General features: G+C 40.7%; 1 protein-coding gene across 1 annotated transcript in view; it reads left to right on the top strand.

Annotated features, from left to right (window-relative positions):
• LOC132817331 (low-density lipoprotein receptor-related protein 1-like) overlaps nucleotides 1–26,982 on the top strand; it is a 1,680,787-nt gene that overhangs the window by 1,631,431 nt on the left and 22,374 nt on the right. The window contains exons 83-86 of the mRNA XM_060827740.1: nucleotides 8,160–8,324; nucleotides 9,816–9,977; nucleotides 15,993–16,167; nucleotides 23,962–24,066. Coding sequence (XP_060683723.1) covers nucleotides 8,160–8,324; nucleotides 9,816–9,977; nucleotides 15,993–16,167; nucleotides 23,962–24,066 — 607 coding nt within the window. The remainder of the gene's footprint in view (nucleotides 1–8,159; nucleotides 8,325–9,815; nucleotides 9,978–15,992; nucleotides 16,168–23,961; nucleotides 24,067–26,982) is intronic.

The following is a 26,982-nucleotide window of genomic DNA, read 5'->3' on the forward strand; positions in this document are numbered from 1 at the left end:
TGTAAGCTTAATTGTCTCCTTTAAGGCTTAATCTTTCTTGCCTCCACTCACCAACTGGATAGCTTTTTCTAGATAGGTTTTCTTAGATTGAAATATATCTGATGATGACTCATCAGTAATACCTGCAAAAGTTCAGTCTCTTATGAATTCTGACTTCATGTCATTTCCGTCAAATCTCTTCACTGGCCTGTAGAGATCAATAAATAAATCAGTTATAGATTCACTTGGATGATGCCCTCTTTTATTGAATTTTGTTAGTCTTAAGGTTGAAATAATTGTTGAAGCATTTTTGCCTGATGTTTCATTTGATGAGCAATAATGTTGTCTGGTATATTTTCAATTGTATACAGTACCCTGGCAATATTATTTTTAATGCCATAGCTTCCTCATGTGATTAGGTACTTTGCCTTTAATGATGTTTATTCTGTCGTAATTGTCATTGTCCTGTACTTTATTGCCATACTGGAGGGATTTCCTGTGCTCTGAGACTGTAATGGAGGTTTTCCCACACTTTGCTGCTATAGTAGAGGTTTAATTGATCTTTGCTGCTGTCATGGAGGTTTCCCCACTCTTCCTGACTGTAATGGAAGTTTCCCTGCCCTTCAGAGCCTCAATGAGACTCCTGCTGTGGTCTCCTGAAAAGTTTTCTTTTAGACTACAATCACCTATTTCTTTAAATTGCATATGACTTATCTGATCTAAGTGCATTGGTTAGCTGTTTCCTTCCAGGAATTTAGGCATTTCTCTTGAGACCCTCTTAGCTCTTTTTTAACCCTACCTCGTGGTAACTGCACTCTACAGCATTTAAGTCTGTTAGGAACTACGGCTTTATCTTTAAGTTACTACATTTTCAATGCCAGTCAAGGAATAAGGGATTATTGATTTTGCCTTGTACTATCCCCAATGTTTGACGAGCTCACCGATTAAACTTGGACTTATTTTCACAGACTGCTTTCACTTCATGATGCTGTCTGTGGCCTGCCTTGGAGCTGCAGAATTCTTCTTTCCTTGTCTATCTTCATAAAGATGCTTTCTGTGTCATTCCCTGATTTTTCTTTTGTGTTGAGTATTGCCAGGAGGTTGTTGGGGTTAATCACGCTGATCCTCACCACAGTTTCCACACTGTAAATAATCTAATCTAATCTAATCTAATGCTGCTCCTCATGTTGTATAAGGGGGAAGGGGAGGGGGAAAGTGGAGTTGGGGGAGGGGACAAGGTGTGGGGGAAAACTGGGCTGGAGGAGATGGTGGGAGGGGCTTCTTCAATCCTAAAGTTGGACAGCATTAATGAGGATAGCCTCTTTCTGATATAGCTAGAAGAGTCTTGTTTAGGGGGCTCAGTGGTTAGCACTGCTGCCTCACAGCACCAGGGTCCCAGGTTCGATTCCAACCTCGGGTGACTGTCTGTGTGGAGTATGCACATTCTCCCCATGCCTGCGTGGGTTTCTTCTGGGTGCTCTGGTTTCCTCCCACAGTCCAAAGGTGTGTAGGTCAGGTGAATTGGCCATGCTAAATTGCCATATTGCTAGGTGCATTAGTCAGAGGGAAATGGGTCTGGGTGGGTTACTCTTCAGAGGATCAGTGGGCCTAGTTGAGCTGAAGGGCCTGTTTCCACATTGTAGGGAATCTAATCTAATCTAGTAAACATAAGAAGTTTATTGATTATTGCAACTATTAATAGATTACAAGAATGTGATGTACGTTACTACCAGACATTACAATAGCTGTTCTGAGCACACCACTTTGAGGTGGCAGTGAGCTTTCACAAAGGGTCAGTTAGACACGAAACATCAGCTCCTTTCTCTCCTTACAGATGCTGCCAGACCTGCTGAGATTGTCTAGCATTTTCTCTTTTGACACCACTTTGAGGTCTGCTCCCGTCAGCTTTTTAAAAGAAATTTCCCCATGTTCTTGTGACATTATCACATTGGGTGGTTCTTATTGCACTCACTCAATTACTAACACTTCAGATTATTTCTACAACACAGTCCATTGCTTGTGTTGAGGGAGAAAATTATATAGTGCTCTTATGTACTTTGATGGCTTTACTCTGTTTTTTGTTGTTTCATCCAATTGTTAAATGATTCCAACATTTTCACATGTCAATGCTCTGGTTAAAAGTCTATGCCAGTGGCTAACTGTTCTCACTGTAATCGCAACCTTTGCACATCAGTTTTAAAATGACTTTTCATTAATTATATCTTTTGTTCTGAGGAGTTTACATAGACAATGAATCTCACACTTTGAGCCTGCTTCATCATTCAGTAACATCATGGCTGACCCGCTTATTTCCGTCACGACGCATGACCCCGCCCCCACATCGAGCAATGTCACCACGTCTAACTCCGCCCCCACTTCGATCTCTATCCCTGCCCCTGACCCCGCCCCCAGCCCCAGCTCCAGTCCCACACCAGGTCCTAGCTCCCAGCCTTGCCGGATTTTCACCATCCCTCCAGATCTCCCCCTCTCTGAGGATGAAAGATCAGTCCTCAGCAGAGGCCTCACCTTCATTCCCCTACGCCCTCGGATTAATGAGTTCAACACGCGCCGAGATATTGAACAATTCTTCCGCCGCCTTCGCCTCCGTGCCTACTTTCACAACCAAGACTCCCGCCCACCCTCTGACGACCCCTTCTCCCGCCTCCAACACACCCCATCCACCTGGACACCCCGTGCTGGCCTCCTACCCGCCCTCGACCTCTTTATAGCCAACTGCTGCCGTGACATTAACCGACTCAACCTGTCCACCCCCTCACCCACTCCAACCTCTCACCCTCAGAACGTGCAGCCCTCCACTCCCTCCGCTCCAATCCCAACCTCACCATCAAACCCGCAGACAAGGGAGGCGTGGTGGTATTTTGGCGCACTGACCTGTATACCGCTGAAGCCAAACGCCAGCTCGCGGACGCCTCCTCTTATCGCCCCCTTGACCACGACTCCACCTCCCACCACCAAACCATCATCTCCCAGACCATCCAGGACCTCATCATCTAAGGGGATCTCCCATCCACCGCCTCCAACCTCATAGTCCCACAACCCCGCACCGCCCGTTTCTACCTCCTGCCCAAAATCCACAAACCTGCCTGCCCCGGCCGACCCATTGTCTCAGCCTGCTCCTGCCCCACCGAACTCATCTCCCAATACCTCGACACGGTTCTGTCCCCTTTAGTCCAAGAACTCCCCACCTACGTTCGGGACACCACCCACGCCCTCCACCTCCTCCAGGACTTTCGCTTCCCCGGTCCCCAACGCCTTATTTTCACTATGGACATCCAGTCCCTGTACACCTCCATCCCCCATCACGAAGGACTCAAAGCCCTCCGCTTCTTCCTTTCCCGCCGCACCAACCAGTACCCTTCCACTGACACCCTCCTTCGACTGACTGAACTGGTCCTCAGCTGCAAATGTGTTGCTGGTCAAAGCACAGCAGGCCAGGAAGCATCTCAGGAATAGAGAATTCGACATTTCGAGCATAAGCCCTTCATCAGGAATAAGGGTCCTCACCCTGAATAACTTCTCTTTTCAATCCTCCCACTTCCTCCAAACTAAAGGAGTTGCCATGGGCACCCGCATGGGCCCCAGCTATGCCTGCCTCTTCGTAGGATATGTGGAACAGTCCATCTTCCGCAACTACACTGGCACCACCCCCCACCTTTTCCTCCGCTACATCGATGACTGTATCGGCGCTGCCTCGTGCTCCCACGAGGAGGTTGAACAGTTCATCAACTTTACTAACACCTTCCATCCCGACCTGAAATTCACCTGGACTGTCTCAGACTCCTCCCTCCCCTTCCTAGACCTTTCCATTTCTATCTCGGGCGACCGACTCAACACAGACATCTATTATAAACCGACTGACTCCCACAGCTACCTGGACTACACCTCCTCCCACCCTGCCCCCTGTAAAAACGCCATCCCATATTCCCAATTCCTTCGTCTCCGCTGCATCTGCTCCCAGGAGGACCAGTTCCAACACCGCACAGCCCAGATGGCCTCCTTCTTCAAGGACCGCAGATTCCCCCCAGACGTGATCGACGATGCCCTCCACCGCACCTCCTTCACTTCCCGCTCCTCCGCCCTTGAGCCCCGCTCCTCCAACCACCACCAAGACAGAACCCCACTGGTTCTCACCTACCACCCCACCAACCTCCGCATACAACGTATCATCCGCCGCCATTTCTGCCACCTCCAAACGGACCCCACCACCAAGGATATATTTCCCTCCCCTCCCCTATCAGCGTTCCGCAAGGACCACTCCCTTCGTGACTCCCTCGTCAGATCCACACCCCCCACCAACCCAACCTCCACCCCCGGCACCTTCCCCTGCAACCGCAGGAAATGTAAAACTTGCGCCCACACCTCCACACTCACTTCCCTCCAAGGCCCCAAGGGATCCTTCCATATCCGCCACAAGTTCACCTGTACCTCCACACACATCATCTATTGCATCCGCTGCACCCGATGTGGCCTCCTCTATATTGGTGAGACAGGCCGCTTACTTGCGGAATGCTTCAGAGAACACCTCCGGGCCACCCGAACCAACCAACCCAATCACCCCGTGGCTCAACACTTTAACTCTCCCTCCCACTCCACCGAGGACATGCAGGTCCTTGGACTCCTCCACCGGCAGAACATAACAACACGACAGCTGGAGGAGGAGCGCCTCATCTTCCGCCTGGGAACCCTCCAACCACAAGGTATGAATTCAGATTTCTCCAGTTTCCTCATTTCTCCTCCCCCCACCTTGTCTCAGTCGGTTCCCTCAACTCAGCACCGCCCTCCTAACCTGCAATCCTCTTCCTGACCTCTCCGCCCCCACCCCACTCCGGCCTATCACCCTCACCTTGACCTCCTTCCACCTATCCCACCTCCATCGCCCCTCCCCCTAGTCCCTCCTCCCTACCTTTTATCTTAGCCTGCTTGGCTACTCTCTCTTATTCCTGATGAAGGGCTTATGCTCGAAACGTCGAATTCTCTATTCCTGAGATGCTGCCTGGCCTGCTGTGCTTTAACCAGCAACACATTTGCAGCCTTTATCTCAACTCTATATTCCTGCTTTCTCATTTCTCCTTGACATGATGGAGATGGAATAGGAAGGGGAATTGAAATAACCTGTAACTGGGAGGTCAGGTTGGCTCCTGGGGGTCCAGCCGAGATGCTTGGCAAAATGTGCCCTTCATTTATGTTTTGTCTCACCGATGTAAAGAAGACGACATTGGGAGCACTAGATGCAGTAAAGTGAGTTGGAGGAAGGGCAGATGAACCCCTGCCTCACCTGGAAGGACTGTTTGGGGCCCTGCATGGAGGTGAGGGGGTTGGTGTGCAAACAAGTTTTTCATCTTGTACGGTTGCAGTGGAAGGTACCGGGGGTTCGGAGGGTTTGGTCGGGTGGGTGGCATGAACCATGGAGTGCTGAAGGCTGTGGTCCTTGCAGTAGGCAGGAAGGATGATGAATGGAAGATGCTTTTGGTGGTGGGGTCTTGTTGGAGTTAGCGGAAATGTTTGAGGATGACATATTGGATGCAGAGACTGGTGGCATGGTAGGTGGGGACAAGGGACATCCTGTCTTTATTGCATGTCCACCACACTCCACTACCTACACTTCCACTGTCCTTCAACCAATATACTTTAAATGATTTGAATCTAAGCTTCAAAAGTTATTTTGTTCTATTAAACATAACTACATTAATTATGCTGAATAACTCAGTTCCAATTCTGAAAATATTTCCACTCCAAACTGACTTCAAGAAATTGAGCAGAAATGAAGAATTCATGAAAAAGCTCTTGTTCTGCATAGTTTGATTACTAAATGGATGAACTCACTGAAGCACTGAGGGAATTGTAAATTTCTGATCATTATGCTACCACCTTAAGGGAAAAGATGGCAAAAGAAAGCCAGATTTTAAAAAATCATCTTCTGCTCACTTGGACAACTTATTCAATTGGACTGAAAGTAACAAGATATCCTGGGCAAAATAACCAGCAAAAATGTATCCCTCGTCACCAACCTACAACAAGGTACTGGAGAGGGTTAGATGGACAGATTTTAAAAAATGGATTCTTACATGAAAAGTGATGCAAATCAGGAAGATAAAACGTTGCATGAGGGCCACCTCTCGTGAACACTTGAATATGAAGTGTTTTTGTGCATATCTGCCTGTAGTTTCAACATGTCAATAAATGTTTTAAAATTTTTTTTATTGTGTTGATATATAAGCTCATTTACAATTGCATCTAGTCTTTGAAAGAGTTATCCAATTTGTCTCATTTTCCAGTTATTTCTTTGTAGCCCTTCAAGCAATAATAATACAGCTAAATAGAGTTGGAGGTAATTTCTGAGATTGATGCCTACATAATGTGTCATTCTTCTGTAACATCCAAAGAAATAATGTCACTATCGACCAGATAGCTTGCTGTTTTGAAATAAAAAAACAAAAAAAAAGCTGCAAAATTTGACCAGACCAGACATCTGTGAAGAGAGGAAGGCAGGGTTAATATTTCAGGTCAATGATCTCTCATAGGACATGCCTCTGACAATTGGCTATTGATCTAAAGTGTTCACATTATCTCTTTCCACAGATGCTACTTCTTTGAGTCAGCTCTCTCAGCATTTTCTGTGTTTTTTTATTCTTAATCCTATTCCTAATATTTTTTTTTGTTTAGCTTATGGTACAACTGAGATTTTGGTCAAATTGTTTTGTTTCGGTGTCAGAACTTGCTGACTTTCAGAGTTTCAATGGCACTGAGCAGTTGGCAATAGTCTAAATAATGTTGTTTGAATGATCCAAGGACAAATGTGACATGTTTGGGTGAGATGACATTGATAAATTGCTTCAACTTCACTTTTATGATTTATTGTGTCAGTTCAATCACATAATGTGTCACGGCCTTGTAACGTACTCTAGTCCATGTGTTATTCTATAACGATCACAGCAATGGAAATGAAAAGTGACTTTTCTGGTTTAGCATGACAGTATCTAAGTGGCATTCCAGCATACATTTTTTGGGTGTGTATTACAAATTGTTTGGAGCAACCATATAATTCAATAAACAATTTTGTCTTTGAGATTTATTTATGAGTTATCCAATTAACCACGCTTCTAAAAATAAGTAGCATATTAGCGTTTTTGTCAAACAAAAAGTTCCAATATAACACCCAAAGAGGAAATTTTGATTGAATTTGATGAGGTAATCAATCACCCAAAATGCCAAAATGAAAATAAAAGCAAAATACTGTGGATGCTGGAAATCTGAAGCAAACACAGGAAATTCAGAAGGAACTCAGCAGGTCTGGCAGTGATGAGAGAAACAGAGTAACCTTTCAAGTCTGGCACAGGAGAATTCTGAAGAAGACATTTCTTTCTCCATAGTTGCTCTTCCAAGAAAGAGATGGATAGAGCTCTTAAAAACAGTGGAATCAAGGGTTATGCATGGTGGTGCTGGCTCAACGGGCCGAATGGCCTACTCCTGCACCTATTGTCTATTATCTATTATCTACCAGAGCTGCAGAGTTGTAATGAAAAAGTGAAAATTCCCTTTTGGTTCCATTCATAAAAAGCATTTATTTTAAATGGGGCTTTTTCTTTTATTATTTATAGCTATTCACTTCCATCTGTGTTCAAATGTTTACGGGTTCAAGTTTTGCTCCAATGACATGAACACATATACATGAACACCCCAGCACAGTGCTACCTCCAGGACAATCTATGAAACTGGGCCCCCCTCTTTGCTCTCAGATGGATATAAAACATCCCAAGACATTGTTAAAGAAGGATTAGGGATACCTACCTCAACCATCACTGTTAGGACTGATTATATAGGTATCATCAGATTGCTGTTTATAGGATTTGAGTGTATGAACATTGTCAGCCATATTTCTGACACTGCAACAGTGAATACACTTAAGAGTCCTTCATTTGTCCATAAAATGCATTATAAGATGTTGAAGGCCTGATAAACAAAATATGTAACCACTTTTGTGGATGATGTCTGGATGTGCCGTTTCTGTCTCACTGCAGTTGTTTTCTTTCCTTTCACATTAAAGATTTTTGCAATAAGATATTAAACTATTGTAAATTGTTTTGAACCTAATATTTTGTTTCAAAATCTTAATGACTGAATGGATATATTATCAATACTTGGTCTTGTTGCTATTTTAGGAAGTACGTGTAATCTAGTCTGTATGAATGGAGGAACTTGTTTTGTAAATGAACGAGACCAGCCAAAATGTAAGTGCAAGCCTCGTTATGCAGGACCGGAATGCGAAATGGATCAGTGCAAAGACTATTGTCAAAATGGAGGAATCTGTTCTGCATCAACATTAGGTACTGTAAATGATCACCCAGTAATGAGGAATCAAATACTTAGTCTGACTGCAGATTGCCTGCAATCCATTTTTTAAAAAATATATAAACATAGTTGTATGCAATGAAAAAATACTGTCATGTTAGTGAATAATGAAAACTGCATGTTAGCAATTTTTAAAAAAAAGTTTGGTTTATTTTGGGTGTTTTGTATTCACATCATAGGTGTGGGCTCACATCTCAATATTGTTGTCTTTCATGCAATGCTCTGATATATTTTTCATTTGCAAGTCTGGAAGCATTGCAATTTAAACTGAATAGAAAGGTGTGCAATGTAACCCAAGACTAATCTAGCCTCAGTATTAGTACAGGAACTGTAAATTATATCTGAAAAGCAGGCAAGGACAAATAAAGGTAACAATGTGAACTGAGTACTAAATTATTTATGTTGTACAGATATTGAAGGTAATTTACAAAACTTTGTATTCTTGTAGGAATTCAGGAATTTTTTTTGCAGTGATATTCATGTGCCATTTCTGTCTCACTGCAGATTTGTGCAGTCTCCTATAAGACATTTGTGGTATTCCAGAAATTTCTTGTGATGTATAGCCATGCTTACAGAAGCAACTTTACTAAGTATTGATCTGAGTACTTATAATCAAATTAATCAAATTTTGACTGCGATAAATAATTTGCATCCTGGCCATTTTAATACTTTACTCTTCAAAAGTAATCTCCCTTCACAGGCCTGTAGTTATAACACATCAGGTTTATTGTTCCTTTTGGATAATCAACAAAACATTGACAAATAGTCCATATGTGATTAGCACAGCTGAAATTCTTCACTGGTTTCAAATAACTGGTAAAAAAAAAACCTAATACCACAGTTAAAAAGAAAACTGCTGGAGACAAATTGACATTCTACATGTCAGTGCTTAATTGTACACAGAGCAATGCTATCAATACCATTTCATTATACATGTTCCAGTGAAAACTTCAACATATTACCAGTATCCTGAATTTTACTTTTAAAGTATCTAATGAACCACACTGGCAACTAATTAAAATTTATTTATGCACTGCAAGATCTTTATTTTCCTTCAAGTTAAACCAATTTATAATTTCCTTCTTTGGATAATGATGCATAAAAAAGGGTCAAATTCAGGTAAAAGGATGTCAATTTGGAGTTGGTGGAAGTGTAATGAGACTGGAGATGCTGAACTTAAATTCTCTGCTACATTCCTGCACCTGGAACAAACTGAACTTTTGATCAAGCAGCCAAATGGATATCAGTCACAAAACAACATAAAAAAAATGTGCTGCAGTAAATGCATCAGCACTAATTAAATAGATGGGTGAACTGGCTAAACTGTTAAAATTGCCTAACTGGTTTAAAGCATTAGGAATGATCTAATTCAGGCTGTTGGCCCATTGCAATGCATAGTTGTATTATTGATTATATCACTATTAAAAAGGCTTTATTTTCCACATTTTTCTTTTTGATCTGTTTAGGAAAACCAGCTTGTCGTTGTCCAATAGGATTTACTGGTTCGACCTGCAAACAAAGAGTTTGCGACAGCTTCTGTCTCAATGAAGGCATTTGTGATGTGAACACAGGAAATCAGCCTTATTGTTACTGTCTACCAGATTTCACAGGGGACAGATGTCAATACAGTGAGTGTTATGATTCTAATCCTTTGCATCAAAAATTTGCTTTGAGCTCAATTTAATAAGAGTCGACAGTGGTCTAATCCAGTGGGTGGAAAGACAGCAAAAAACCTGCCATGATCATATCTGGAAGGTCTGATAGTAAATGCCCATCAAGCAACATGTCTTCAGGTCTTCCTCACATTAGAAATGAAAAAACATCTGTCAAAGAGCTGCCAGCCTATTGAATAGCCAATAGTCCTTCAATCCTGGTGGCATCTCTGCGATAGGTGCCAAGTGCTGGCAATACAGGTAGCCACGAGCAGCAACCAGGGATGCCCAAGAGGAAAGGTGTGCAGGCCATGCTGGTCAGGGCCAGAAATTGCAGTCCCCAGTAAGGGATGTTTCGTCTGGAGGGCATGTGAGCTCTATCAGCGACGGCAGCTTTTTCTATTGATGGCAGTTCTCCATGGGGCACTGGGTACCTGACGTGGAGGTCCTCCTCCCTATCTACCAGCCTGAGGATGCAGAGAGGCCACAAAGATAAGTTAACATTGGCAGTGAAATGAGACATTTAAAAATGCATAATTTGCCTTAATTGGCCTTCGAGCAGCAACGTTGGCCTCAAACAGAGACTGATTTGATCAGAGCTTAAAAATGTGTTGCTGGAAAAGCGCAGCAGGTCAGGCAGCATCAAAGGAACAGGAGAATCGATGTTTTGGGCATAAGCCCTTCTTCAGGAATGAGGAGGGTGTGCCAAGCAGGCTAAGATAAAAGGTAGGGAGGAGGGACTTGGGGGAGGGGCATTAGGAATACAATAGGTAGAAGGAGGTTAAGGTGAGGGTGATAGGCCAGAGAGGGAGTGGGGGCGGAGAGGTCAGGAAGTAGATTGCAGGTCAGCAAGGCGGTGCTGAGTCTGAGGGTTGAGACTGAGAAAAGGTGGGGGGAGGGGAAATGAGAAAGCTGGAGAGAAATCTGCATTCATCCCTTGCGGTTGGAGGGTTTCTAGGCGGAAGATGAGGCGCTCTTCCTCCAGGCGTCGTGTTGCCATGGTCTGGCGATGGAGGAGGCCAAGGACCTGCATGTCCTTGGAGGAGTGGGGGGGGGAGTTAAAGTGTTCAGCCACGGGGCGGTTAGGTTGTTTGGTGCGGGTGTCCCAGAGGTGATTCTCAGTCTCAACCCTCAGACTCAGCACTGCCTTCTTGACCTGCAATCTTCTTCCTGACCTTTCTGCCCCCACCCCCTCTCTGGCCTATCACCCTCACCTTAACCTCCTTCTACCTATTGTATTCCCAATGCCCTCCCCCAAGTCCCTCCTCCCTACCTTTTATCTTAGCCTGCTTGGCACACCCTCCTCATTCCTGAAGAAGGGCTTATGCCTGAAACGTCGATTCTCCTGTTCCTTTGATGCTGCCTGACCTGCTGCGCTTTTCCAGCAACACATTTTTAAGCTCTGATCTCCAGCATCTGCACTCCTCACTTTTTCCCAACTGATTTGATCAGTGTCCACTTTACCTCTTCTCACTTTCTCCTACTGGGCTGGTGAAGCCTGGAGCGGGACTGTAGCAGGAGAAAGGAAAATGTTGGACTCTCTTTAAGTTATTTTTATTATTTAAAGAAAAATTATTTAAGTTAATGAGAATGGCACCGATTCATGGCAACTTATCACTGTATTTTACATTGAATACGCATGATAATAAATTATTCAATCAACCAATCAATCATACTTAATACTGGCCTGACAACAATATGGTAATAATACTGATGGCCAGTGATCCAGAATTAACCATATGGCTAGCCAAGATATTCCAGTACAGTTACAACACTGGCATGTAATTGAAAACGTGGAAAATGGTCCAGGTACATCCTGCCCATAAATGCAGGACAATCCAGCCTGGCCAATTAGCACAATAATAGTCTACTCTCAATGGTCAGCGAAGTGGTGGAATGTGACATCAACAATGTGTCAACAGGCACTTGTTTAGCAATAATGTGTTTATTGGCATCCAGTTTGGATTCTGCCAGGGCCACTCAGGTCTGCACATTACTACAAGTTGGTCAAAAACAGTCAAAATGGATGAAGTGGTGACTGCCCTTGACATCCAAGCAGCATTTAACTGACTATGGTATCAAGGAGCTCTAGCCAAACTGGATTTAATGAAATCATGGCAAAATTCTTGACTAGTCAGCAAGTCAGATGGTTGTGCTTATTGGAAGTCAATTACCTCAAGCCCAGATATCTCAACAGGAGTTCCCCAGCTTGAGCCTTAGTCCCAATCAGCTTTACCTACTTCATTAATAAACTTTCCTCCACTATTTGGTCAGAAGTGGAGATGTTTGCTGATGACTGTGCATTGTTTCACACCATTCATGACTCCTCAGATATGGAAGCAGTCCATGTCTATATGCCAAAACACCTGGGTACCAGCCAGGATTGGGCTGATAAGCAGCAAGTATTCCACATCCCAAGTAATGACTATCATCAATAAGAGAAAAATCTAACTACCAACTTTTGGCATTCAATAGAATTATCTTCATTGAATCCCATACAATCGACATCAGACCTTTGACAAGAAACTGAACTGGGCTGGCCATATAATAACTGTAGCAAGAAGGGCAGGTCAAATGCTAGGAATTCTGTGGCAAGTAACTGACCTGTTATCTCCCTCATGCCTGTCCATCATCTACAAGGGTCGAGAATGTGGTGCTGGAAAAGCACAGCAGGTCAGGCAACATCCGAGGAGCAGTAGAATCGACGTTTCAGACAAAAGCCCTTCATCAGGAATTTTTCCAGCACCGCACTCTTGTCTATAATCTCCAGTACCTGCAGTCCTCACTTTTGCCATCATCTGCAAGGCGCAAGTCAGGAGTGTGACAGAGTGCTCCCCATTTGCCTGAATGAGTGCAGCTCCTACGACACTCAAGAACTTGACACTATCCCGTGCATAATAGCAGCCCACTTAATTGGCACCATATCCGTCACTTCCAACTTTCACCCCCTTTGCAACCATTGCACAGTGGCAACAACGTGTTGCACCTGCAAGATACACTAAAGTAATTCACCAAGGTTTGTTCAACATTACCTTCCAGATGCATGACCTCTACCATCTAGAAGGACAAAGGCAGCATATGCATGTGAATTTCAGCATCTGTAAATATGTTCTGATCAACACACAATCTTAACATGAAACAATATCACTGTTTTATTCACTGATGTTTTGTAAAAGTCTTTCAAAACCCTCCCTAACAGCACTATGGGTATCTGTACACCTCGAGTAATGTAGCAGTTTATGAAGGCAGCACACCCCATCAACTTCTCCATGTCAATTAGAAACAAGTAACAAATACTGACCTAACTAGCAACAACACTTTCTTCTTTTTATTCATGTGGGAAATAGACCTCTCCAGATGGACCATATCAAATTGCCCTTGAGAAGGTGGTGGTGAGTTGGTTTCTTGAACTGCTACAATCTACATGCTGTAGGTAGATCCATAATTCATGGGGGAGGCAATTTCAGGATTTTGACCTAGTTCCACTGATGGAATGGCTATATATTTCCAAGTCAGGATGGTAAGTGGCTTGGAGGGGAACTTGCAGGTGGTGGTGTTCCCATGTATCTGGGGCCCTTGGCTTTCTTGATGAAAGCAGCTGTGGGTTTTGAAGGTGCTGTCTGAGGATCTTTGGCAAATTTCTGCAGGGGGCATCTTGTACACACCGTTGTTACTGAGCATTGGTTATGGTGGGAGTGAATGTTTGTGGTGCCAATCAAGCAGGTTGTCTTGCCCTGGATGGTATCAAGTTTCTGTAATGTTGATGGAGCTGCAATCATCCAGGCAAAAGGAGAGTATTCTGTCATACTCCTGACTTGTGCCTTTTGGTTGTTTGACAGGTTTTGGGGAATCGGGAGGTGAGTTACTCACTGCAATATTCCTAGCCTCTGATCCACTCTCTTCACCACTTTTTGTGTGACTAGTTGAGTTTCTGGTCAATGGTAACTCCCAGGAAGTTGATAGTGGGGGCTCAGTGATTTCAATACAATTGAATGTCAAGGGACAGTGTTTATATTCTCTTTTATTGGAGGTGGTCATGGCCTGGCATTTGTGTGGAACGAATGCTTTTTGCCACTTTTCATCGCAAGCTTGAATACATCCAAGTCTTGCTGCATTTGGGCATGGATTGAGGAGTCATGAATGATGCACAACATTGTGCAATCATTGGCAAATATCTCCAATTGTGACCTTATTATGGAGGGAAGGTCATACGCCACATAAAAATGTTGGAAGTGAAATGTCTTTCTTAATGGGAAGGTAGCAGCATTAATAGCTGCACATAATTTTTAACTAATGGAAAGAAACGTAAATATTATTGACAATACAGAGGTCCTCACTGACAGGCTTATGAAAAGACATTTAGAAAGACAAATTCAGTTATGCATGGATTAAGAAAGACAAAAATGACTGAGGTCCATCTGCTTTCATAATATCCTGGTAAGTCTAAAGAAGGATCACTGGACTTGTCCACAGATCCTGCCAGACCTGCTGGGTTTCTCCAGCAATTTCTGTTTTTTTGTTTGTTTCAGATATTCAGCATGTACAGTTCTTTGTTTTGTATTAAAATGTTAGAGATGTTGAAAATTTAAAATCCAAACAGCAAATGCTGGAAACATACAGACAAACGAATTAGGAGCAAAAAAAAAAGCACCATTTGAGCCCTCTACCCTGTTCCACAATTCAAAATGATCATAACTGATTTGATTGTGTCTTCAACTCCACAATCCCATTTACCTCCAATAACCTTTGATTCCTTTATTAGGCAAGTATACTTATTCATTCGAAGAAATATAAATCTCAGTCTTAATGGAAAGACTGAGTAATGTAAGTGCTTTCAGGTTACTTTGGTCTGTACTCAAAACTAAACATCATGATTATCACCTCTGCTCTTTTCCAAGCATTTAAACCCTGTCACCCTTTTCTCTGCTATCAAAGGTCCTATTCTTTAGCTGCTCTTTCATTCTATCTTGAGCCTCTAATTCTTCCTTCTGCTCAGTGTTCACTTACTATAGCCTCTCTGGTGTAAAGCAGTCTGAGACACATCTCTATATAATTGAACAATGTAGATACTTTAGGGATTGTTGTTTTGTACAATTCTGGAATGGGATTTGAGATGAGAAAAGTTTCCACTCCACCTCTTTCCAAAGCAGCTAATCTGTGTCACTATTAAGAATATACTTCAAAGAATGTATGGTTAGGATGAGATTGAAGTTCTTAAAGATAAGTTTGAAAGACAGGTTGAATTGCTTTGTGCATGAACATGATCCAGTGGGAATCATGCTTAGAATTGCATTTTTCACGTGACAGAATTCTACTGTCAAAATTGCCATCAGCAGAAAATTGCTCCTCAAATCTTCGGGCATTCAAATATAAGTCCAACCCAATTCCAAGCACATAAGGCCCCTATTTAAAATGGTTACACAAATCTTCCAGACTATCCTTTTATTGTTGCCAAGTTTTATAGTTGTAATGAATTAAATATAAAATTCATTCATTAATTAAATCCCATTGTCAATAATTTTTACTGATTAACATATTTTTCATTAATTTTTTCATTTTTCATTCAAAAAACAAGCAGTAATAAATGTTGTGCTAATAACTACTAGGCTGTTTTGTAACACTTACAGAATTTTTTTCCTCTTGTCTGCCATTGAGGCTGTTTCCAGGAAATAAATTGAAAGCAGATTTCTTTTAAAATCATCTGGATTTTTAAACAACATTTTTGGGAAATTGATCAGTGCAATTAAAAAAACAATGCTGTTTGATTGTTGATTTTAGGGTATCTACCAAACTGATGATAGATATTTTTCATTTTAATCTAGATGTATCCCTCCAAATTTGCCTTGGAGTATGGTGTCTGCCCATCTGAATTGTAATTGAATTAAATAACATCACTTTCAATGAAAATGCTTGCATTTCTTGTTATCACAACATGTTTTATTTAATTTGTTACTCTCACTCAATTTGCTATTTGTATTCATTCCGTTCTAGATGTATGCCATAACTACTGCATGAATTTCGGTACCTGCAGAATTAACAATGATGGCAGTGCTCAATGCCTCTGCTTACCACAATTTGAAGGACCAAAATGTGAAGTGGATAAATGTGCTATTTGCCACAGCGGAGACTGCATTGTGAACAAAGAGACACGACAGGTGACCTGCAAGTAAGTATACTTTCACTATATATTGAGAAGCGTTGTCATAAAATAAATAAGTAAGCTAATATCCTATCAAGTGGTTTTGGGTGCCTGCAGGAAAATGCTACACTTTCTTAAGTTAATCTTTCATTGAATGTGTGCATGGCTGGCAAAGTCAGCATTTATTGCCCATCCATAATTGCACTAGTGAAAGTGATAGTTAGCCACATCCTTAAACCTCTGCAGTCGATGTGGTATAACCACACCCACAGTATTATTACAAAGTGAGTTCTCAGACACTGACCCAGTGACAGTGAAGACAAAGCAGTATAATTTAAAATCAGGATGGTGTGCACCTTGGAGGGGAACTTGGTGGCAGTATTGTTCCATGCATCTGATGCCCTTGCCCTTCTAGACGCAGGTTTGGAAGGTGCTATCAAAGGAGTCATGGTTGTAGATTGTACACACTGCTAGGCAAAAATGAGGACTGCAGATGCTGGAGTCTAGATTAGAGTGGTCCTGGAAGAGCAAAGCACTTGATGAAGGGCCTTTGCCCAAAACGTTGATTTTCCTGCTACTTGGATGCTGCTTGACTTGCTTTTTCAGCACCACTCTAACCTCGACTCAGAACACACTGCTACACTGTTTGGTAAAGACAGTACGTATTTAGAGTTATGGATGGACTGCAATCAAGTAGGCTGCTTTGCCTGGCTGATGTTGAGCAGCTTGAATGTTGTTGATGCTGTACTTATCCAGAGAAGTGGAGAGTATTCCATCACATTCCTGACTTATGCCTTTTCAATGGTGTTCAGGCTTTGGGGAGTTGGGAGGTGAGTTGTTCACCTTGGAACCTCTAATGTCTGACTTTCTCATGTAGTCGCAGGATTTAAATGATTGATCCAGTTCACGTTTGTCTGCTAATGACCACCAGAATATTTTAATAGTGGAGGATTCACTGATACCACTGTCATTGAATATCAAGGGGAGTTGGTTAGATTGTCCCTTGGTTGGATATGATCATTGATTGATGTAGCACAGTTCTCTCTTAATTCATTGCCCTAAGCCTTGTTCAGGCATTGCTGCATAGGGACATGGACTGCTTCAGTATCTGAAGAGTCGTGAATGGTACTGAAAATTTGCAATCATTAGCAAAAATCCCCACTTCTGATGGAGGGAAAGGCATTGATGAAGCAGCCATAAGGAACTCCTGCAGAGCAGTCCTCAAATGTGACGATTGACTTCCAACAGCAACAGTATCTTCCTTTAATTTCAATAGGATATTGATCCATGAAGCGATTCTCTCCAGTTGCCATTGACTTCAGTTGTGCTTGATCAAACACATAGAAATGTTACCTGAATATCAAGGACAGTCACTCTCTATTCACCACTGGAGTTCAGATTTATTTTCTGAAATTTGTAATGTGCTGAGAAGCTGGGTGACTATACAAAAACCCAAACTGAGCAAATTATATCTGAGTAAGTGCCATTTGATAGCAAGGCATGTTGACAGCACTATCCATTATTTTCCAAATGATTGAGAGTAAGTTAATGTTGCAGTAATTGACTGAGTTAGATATGTCCTGCTTTTTATGGTCAAAACATACCTGGGCAATCTCTGAAATTGCTGGGTGAGTTATTGTACTGGAATTATAACTTTGTAATTGTACTGGGACAATTTAGCTAGGGCCACAACATGTTATGGAACACAAGTCTTCAGTACAATTGACACAACATTGTCAAGAACCATAGCTATTTCTTGATATCATGTAGGACTGAATTGAGGATTGGTATCTGTGATGCCGGTAACCTCAAGAGTAAGACAAATGGAATCAGCCACTCAGTATTTCTCGCTGAGGATAGCTACAGATGTTTTAGCTTTCTCTATTCCAATGATATGCTATGGTCCCTATCATTATGTTTGGTATACGAATAAAAGCTTCTCTTCCAGTTAGTTATTTATCCACTACCATTCACAACTGGATGTGATTGGACAGTACAGCTTGGATCTGATCCGTTGATTGTAGGAGCTGTCTACTGCATGCTGCTATTACGTCTTGACATACTAATCATCTTGTATTGTTGATAGACCAAAGTTAATACTTTATTTGTAAGTCTTCCTAATGCTGATCCAAAATCTCCTCTTGCACTCTTCACTGAACCAATCCTCCTTGAAATCCGGTTTTGAGTTGCTTTATCTGTTTTATCTAGATCTGCTTTATCTGTACATTTCACTCTCTAGATAGGAAGCCATCTTCACTATGACTCCACAGTAGTGACTCTTACTAATCCTGTCATGGACTAGTCTGTGGGACAGCTCTTTAACTATTGTACAAACCCCCAGATGTTAGCAAAGAAGAACTTGCAGGGTAGAGAGGTTTATTTTGCATTGTTGCCATTATCGCTACTGAAGTCAATGATGGTCTTCTGCCCAATCTTATTCCTTACCAACTTTCCGGTAACAGTTGATGCAACTGAATCACTTACTTTGTTATTTCAGAAAGTAGTTACAAGTCAAACTCATTGCTTCGTATCTGGAATCTCATGTTAGCCAGACCTGTTTAGGATACAGGTTTCCTTCTCCAAAGACCATTAATGAAATGGATGGGTTTCTCAGACAATGTGTTTCATTGTCACCAGTACTAGTATTTCATTTTCAGATTTATTAACTAAATTCAAATTTCGCCAACTGCCATGCTGTGATTGTACTCAAGTCATCAGGGCTTCGGCCTGGACCTTTGGAATTCGATATAATAATTTCACTACCCCCTCTCCCTTTTCTAAGTCACTTGATTTAAACAACAGATTTTAGTTCCGATAATTAGCCTGCAATTCCTTCATTTTTCAAGCAATTTACATGTTTTTGCTCAAATGCTAATTTAATTTTAATAAAGTTCACCTCAAAAGATTTCTGAGGACATCATGCCTGTTTTGACTATTTTCTCACTAGTCTCACTGTTTTAGTCAACTGCTCCACCTGGCTTCCATACAAGAATTTACACCAACTGCTTCTTGAAGCACTACCTTGTAAATACAATTTCCATTCGTACCAGTTTTCAAAACAAATATTTTGAGGATATGAACGTTACAGATAAGATCAGGACTTTTGTCCATCCTAGATATTATTGAGAAGTTGATGATTTGCATTTAAGAAATATAAGTTTATGTACAATTCAGGATGTTTTTGCAAGGGAATTTGCTGTCCTTGTCTTTCCAAGTAGAGATGAGATTTGAGAAGTGCTAATGAAGAAGTATTTGGTGAATTGCTACACTGCTGTGCACACTGCAGCCAGAGAACACCAGTGATGGAGAAAGTGGGTGTTAAACTAGCAAACTATGTGCCAATCAAGCAATCTGACTTATCTTGGATTGTGCTGAATTCTTAAGTATTATAGCAGCCACATCCATCCAGACAAGTAATATGCATTCCGTCAGACTCTGCCTGGTATGCAGTAGGCAATGGGGAGTTGGGTTGAGCCACTACTGTTAAAATATGGTCTAACTTGTATGACGTGAATGTTGGTCATTATCACCCCAAACCTATATGTAGCCCAGATCATATGAATGATGGTGTGGGCTACTTCATTTTTCAACTTTAGCTAAACAATATTCAATTATCAGTGAAAAGGCCCTGCTTCTGATCCTTTGGTAAATAGAAGATCATTGAAAAAGATGGTTGGACTTTATGATAGCTCTTTGAGTGGATCCTGAAGTGGATTAATCATCTCCAACTACTTCAGCCATTATTATTTTGTGGAGAGGGAAGCAGTGTTAACATTTCAGCTCTCTGACTGTTCTTCAGAAGTTCTGAGGAAATGTACAGACCTGAAACTTTGGTCTGGATTTCCATTTCAGACACGTAGGCCTGACACCAGGGCCATTTCAAATTTGTAGTCACTTTCACCATTGAGCTGATGTCCACTGCAATTTTCAAGAATACAGCCTTGTGAGGAGATGAGATCTATGTGTAGAAGGCCTGATTAAAAGGATTCCAGCAGCTATTAATGTCTATGCTAGATTCTTTGGTATGTCAAACAGCAGCTGAACAGCAGTAGGCCAGGCACCATGGTGGATGGCAACCCAGAATTTTTCACATGAATGTGGTGTTCATGTTGGTGGCTTGCTGGTAGAGTGTTGTGTTTTTGGAAGGTGGCAGGAAAGACCAGTCAGATAGATTAACATGTCAGGGATAGCAATGTATTTGGCACAGGAGGCTAGCCACTGCAAAGTGATTCACAAGATGTAGGTGTAGTTCAAGAAATGCTTCAGTTCCTTTCTGAAGTCTTTAAAAGTAAGTGCAATGTGATACTCATAACAGGTCTCTGTTCTGCAGTCATATAACTGAGCACATAAGGGCTTCATGCTCAGGAACAGTAACCATGCACATGCCCAAGTGCTCTTCTGAGCCATTGACGAATCTCTCACTACAAGCACTCAATGAGGATGCTGCACTGGAAATAATGTAATTATATGTGGCTGAAGAAGCACATAATCTTAATGCTCTAACATTTCATGAGGAAAAAGAGCTCACAATGAATGAGAAAAGAGATGTCACATGGTAAATCCTACTATCCATGGAGGAGGTATCCTTTGATGTTACCATACTGACATTTGTTTCTGGAGAGGTTATGTTGATGTAACACCCAAAGTTTGGCATTCCCTGGACTCATGGACAGAGATTGGGCTCCATATGTATCTGAGGCACATGATTGCAGGAGTTCAACCACATAAGAATAACTATGCTCATAGAGAGACAGACAATGTGGATGCACAAACAATAGTACTAACGTGCCCAGAATTTAGGTTTTTTTTAGCATTGACTGGTCAGAGGCATGGATGATGTAGCCTCACTCATAGGCCACTAGTCATTAAAGTTCATGCTTTATATCCTGCCTACAGTGGAAGCTCGGTTTTGAGGGATTATCTGTACAACAAGGCCACCAATAAGGTTTCGTCCCACTGACACGGTCAAGACAACCATCTCAGATACCTCAGATATGGAATTCATATGTGCTAGCAGCCTCCAATGCTATCTCATCCTCATCAAGGAGAATTGGCAAATAGAAGATGTTGCAGCATGGTTGTTTCTCTTTGTAACTCACTCAGGTGGCTTATGTCATGGTTTTGACAGTTCCATAAAATAAGAAGTAATTAATAACTTAATCCAGATACCTATGACACCAACATTTTGATTGTAATAAGGCGACAGAATTATGATGAAGATGTCTACACAAAAAATTAGTGGTCAAGAACGTTGCATGGCTGTTCGTGACTTATCTTTCAGGTATTGTAGCAGAAAACGTCATGTTTCTGTGTTATGGTCAACTTGCACACACTCACATTTTGTGAAGAAAGGGAGATTCTGAACTAGTTGTCTTCTAAGATGACGTATGTGCAGGAGGAATGCCTATGTTAGTGAGTGGCAGCATCCTCTGCCAGCCTGATCAATAATTTAACACTATAGCTGGATCGCTGGAAATATTGAACTGTAGGATTACCATGTTCCTGCAAGTCTTTGTCCTCCATATCTCCTCCTCCAGTAAAGGTGTATGTTTTTCCTCCACATCTTCCTCTTTAAGGTCTGCTTCTCTCTGAAAAGCCATGTTGTGAAAAGTACAACAAACCACCAACAATGAGAGAATCCCTCGAGGAAGTGTACTACCCTTACTAGTTAAGGTACCAAAATGTCATCAACGCCTGTTCTACAATGGCCCATGAACTAAAATAGCACCAATTGCAACACTTCATATCAACAGGCATTCTCCAACAGATAGCCCTTGTCTCCTAGCAGCCACCAGTGTGATGTCTCTGGTAACCAAATCAGCTGTAGCAGCTTCAATCGACTTAGGACGAATCTACCAGACTATACCTGCAAAAATTACTTAGTGATTATTACACAGGGAATTGAAATTGAGAGACATTATTAATGCTGGCAGTGTTCATCCAGTGTCTTGGTAATCATATGGATGCTGCCATTAAAACCTCTGCACTTGAAGGAATTCAGTAACAGAGACAAATCTTGAAGCTTATGTGGTCAGAATCATCTGGAACTCAAAATATTCCGATGTCATATCATACAGCTGCAACCATCATTTGATGCTCTGATGAGCAATTGAGCATAACATGCCAACACAGGCTTGCTGCTATTCCTTCAAATTATCCAAAGGCAGGACCACATGAGGAAGCTGACACGGTCCCATAGCAATGAGAATTGGTCAGCATGTTGACTCCTGGTCCTGCCCCTGTTGCATTCTGAAAATGCAGCCTGTTAACTTGTTTCCCTCTCTCCACAGATGTTACAAGACTTGTAATGTTTCCAGAAAATTCTGTTTTTATTTCAATTTTATAGTATCAACTGTATTTTGCTTTTGCATCTGCTTTTACACCAGCAATGAGTCCAGACACTGGAGAATTTTCCCCTTGGTATCACATGGGTTAAATGCTCTTTGATAGAGCTTTCACTTCCACCATACGTCTGGAATTCAGGTTTTGTGTCCATGCCTTTATTTGTGTCTGCAAAACAGTGAAATCTCCTGGGATTAAACGCTACAGTGCACTTGATGTTTTAACTCATGTCCAGTAATTTATGTCCATGTTACATAATTAATTTTATGTTGAACTGAATTGGCTAACAGGAAAGTGGTAATATGGAGCTACAGAATTTGAAATTAAAACAGTTATGTTGTTACCATTGAGACCCACTCAATCTGATTACAATTCATGCTGGGTAAAACATAAGAGTGGCTCAATTATGTTGAGCATGTATTAGCATGTGAATACCTAGTCTGTTTGCATGAAACTCATCAACTATTGTAATGTTTTTTGTTCAGTTAACATCTCCCTTCTAATGTTGGGCTGTCAACACAAAACAGCTAACACAAGGTTGAAATATAAGTTGGATCTTATAATATTTTCTACTATAAAATGAAGAAATCAATTATGTTTAGATTATTGCCTCGAAATGCCTCAATCTTTGAAAGACTAATGTTGATAGATCTTAGTTTTTTGACATGAATGATAAGCTTTAAAAATAACACTGCTCATTTGAGAAAGGCAAGATAGCTTTTATACGGAGTGCTAATGAAACCTAATTCTTACTGTAGGTGACCCAAAAGATCCATTCATTTGTAGATATAGCTTTATTTCAATATCATTCCTGAAGCACATTAAATTCAAATGATAGCTGCAATGTGAAAGGTGACTTTTGTATTAAGTGTAGAGAAATATGTTTATTTTCCTACACCGTACACACACAAGAAACAAATATAGGTCTAGCTCCAGCATGTAACTACAAAGTAGGGGCATTTGAAAAATATGTTCGATCAACTGAACCTTAAATGACAAATTCAATCGATTTCAAGATATTTTAGTTTCAAAAGAGATCTTCCAACCTTTCACTGACTTGGAAATGCTCACAATGTGAATCTAGCACACATAGCTATGCCCAGATTAACCAATATATGCCCTTGCATTAGGCATCATGACATTGTTGCCATTAACCCACTTTTTCTTAGTAATCCAAACTCTAGCATGACGATAATGAATTCATGTTACAAAATAGGAAACACATACAAAATCTATTTAGAGAATAATTTGATGTAAAATCTCTGAGTGATTAATAGCACAAGATTTTTAATTGTTTATGTGTAACAACAACAAAACAAATCTCAGATGTATTTTTCACTCTCATGGAAAAATATTTTCTGATTCAATGTCAGCAATTTCTCGTGCAACAGAGCATTCCATTGAATACATACAGGTGCCTGTAATTATGGTTCTTGTAGCATGATCTGGAATGACATTAGTCTCACTTTGTTGATACAGTTGCACAAATGGAAGGATTGCATCCAGCTGCCTGTCTTGTGATGGATACTGTTACAATGGTGGCACTTGCCAGCTGGGCTCACACTCTGAAGTGCCCACTTGTGTGTAAGTGTATATCCTCTATACTTTAAACTTATAATAGACATTTCTTTTTGAGCACTAATCTATCTTAGAATGAGTTTAGAATGCTGGTAAATAATTGAAGTCCACCTAAAGAAGAAAGATATTTATATCACAGAATAATAACAATAGAGTAGTCTTCCTTTTCCTTAAATAGATTGTTATTCAACAGACAAAAGAATTATTATGGCTATCAGTTCTGGATAGCTCGACAAATTTCACAGCATAATAACAGTCAGCCATCTCAACACAGGTAGTTCAGTGTATCAGCACTTGATTTCCAACCTTGCCTGCATCAATGCTCATGGTATCAGATGAAGTTTGTTTAAATTATATGGTGGACCCTTCGTTGCAAAGTAATAACTGACCCTAAAGGGAAGACATGTTGTTAAATCCCCTGAAAAACATCTTTCATTTTTCGAGGAGAAAGTGAGGACTGCAGATGCTGGAGTTTCCTGAAGAAGGGCTCGTGCCCGAAACGTCGATTCTCCTGCTCTTTGGATGCTGCCTGACCTGCTGCGCTTTTCCAGCAACACATTTTCAGCATCTTTCATTTTTCTCTTTGTGACAGAGTTGATTTAACTTTTGCTTAAAATTCTATTTTCATGATGCATATAAGACCACGCAGTACTAGCCAAGATAAAGAGGTGGGTAACCTTGTTAGCAGGTAGACATATCATACAAAACTCTGCCACTGTACATTAAGACCCTTTATTGAACAGGAAAGCAGAGAAACCCTAAGTCAGGTAGGTGTCATCTAGTCTAATAGCATTAGATTTTGCTTATGTTAGGTGGTTCATTCTTAAAATTCAATTGCAAGAGATTGTAAATCCAAATACCAGACTAATTTGTGCACAATTTATGATGGAACATGCTGGATGGAGCACAAAATTTTGAAGGTCAGATTATTAACTAAATTAAATTCTGGATTAGTGGTGCTGGAAGAGCACAGCAGTTCAGGCAGTATCCAAAGTGCAGCACTTCCAGCACCACTAATCCAGAATTGGGTTTCCAGCATCTGCAGTCATTGTTTTTACCTTATTAACTGAATTAAACCTATTCACTCCTTCAGAAAATAATTTCTGACTCAATGTCAGCAATGTTTGCACAATATCATTAAAACCAACAGACCATTAACTTTTTAAATTTAAATATATTTCAGCGAGTCAACTTGGAACTATTTTCTTCAACATTTCCCCCTAAACACACTTGTGCCACTTGAGTGAACTCATGTTGTTCATTTCAGTGATCTTCATTACTAAGTTTTACTTTTCTTAAAGGTTCTAATTGTTAGCTTCTCCATTCTGCTTTCTGAGCATTTTATCATTGTGAATAATTTGGCTGCATCAGCCTGAACAATCCTTCCATGCACATGAAATGTAAAATTGGATCATGTCAAAGCCTTCACTCAGAGTTCCAGCCCATGTTTGTAATCCCTTCAGAGAATATTAGATTCTGATAGCTGGAATCAGTTTGGTTTCTTGCATCTATGTTCTTTCAAAGCCAATAATAAATCTCCAAACTATGATTGGGGATTAGAATTACACACATTACTAGAAATGAGATCTGGCAAATGTATTTTGTAGCATCTTAATCATCTCTTTTGATTTGAAATGCAACTATACATTAATATAATTCACAGCTGGTGTCATCTATCATTTTTTATTTCATCCCCTTTCATCTACATCTTCCTACTATATGTCATGCTAAGTATTAAATATAAAAATTAAATCTCTGGAGTTTGCGTAACCCCAAGTTATTGAATGTTAACCCCATTTCACCTATATGCAAATTTTACAATGATTTTGTTCTTATTATCTAGTATATGTCAGCTTTGCATGGCTTGCCTTTGTCTTCATTAATTATTTGTGCTTAAAATTCTAATATTAAGCAGCTATCCCAATTATTAACTTAAAACAGGAGTGCCACATTTCCAGTAGCTGTCTGAATTCCATTGAAATGTATATAAGTAATCTTTAATATTATAAAACTCAAGTTTATAAAATAATTTGTTGTTCTATCTAATTAGTTGAAAATTTTGCTAGTTCACTGGCTCACCCACCTTTGCTTACTAACATTTTACTGGCAACAATTTTATTCACCCAGAGCTTGAGAAATAGCATATTGGTCTCAACATTTTACCCCAATGTCATTCACAAAGATCACAATCGTATCAAAGCATGAAAATTAATTTCATCGACTTTGTCATCACATTTTGCAAAGCTCTACGATGGTATAGATAAAAATAAAGCAATAATGCTATTAAAGCAATTATGTGGAGCATTGATTACTTTGAAGCCAGATTGTGGTTAGCTGATAAAGCTTTTGTGCACCATTTCATGATTTTTTTCACTGTGAACATTGTTGCTTTTGCAGAATGTAGAACAATAAATTAATGACTATGTTCTTTTTCTGTGACTTTGAGTACATCATTCAAGCAGAATAGTAGAGGTAAAGGAATTAAATGCTAGCTCATATTACTGGTCAATGCCAAAAGAATATTAAAATCTCTACTAGCCAAGACAATAAAACATACGGTAAATGAGAGGAAGTGATGAGTTATATGGCTGTGACTAAATGGGTCTGGATTTCACATTCAGAAGATGTAAGAACAATAGAACGATGGTCCCTTTATATATAGAGTTGCTGTCAGTGGAATTAATGCTTACATATAGTCACATCTCTAATTATGTCTCTGTTATGTACAGTGGAGTGTGAAGTATATTGCTTCGGTACAAACACAGGAATAGAGGTGTATGTGCAACGTACAATTTTGGCAATAGCTTCCCCTTTATTGAGACTTAACTCAGCAAATGGCTAGAAGAATTTGATTGTTAACAACAGTCATTTTCATTTGTTTTAGCTCGTACAGTCATTGTGTCATAGAATCATATAACTTGG

Source organism: Hemiscyllium ocellatum, chromosome 7 (assembly GCF_020745735.1).
Source record: "Hemiscyllium ocellatum isolate sHemOce1 chromosome 7, sHemOce1.pat.X.cur, whole genome shotgun sequence".
Taxonomy (NCBI): Eukaryota; Metazoa; Chordata; class Chondrichthyes; order Orectolobiformes; family Hemiscylliidae; genus Hemiscyllium; species Hemiscyllium ocellatum.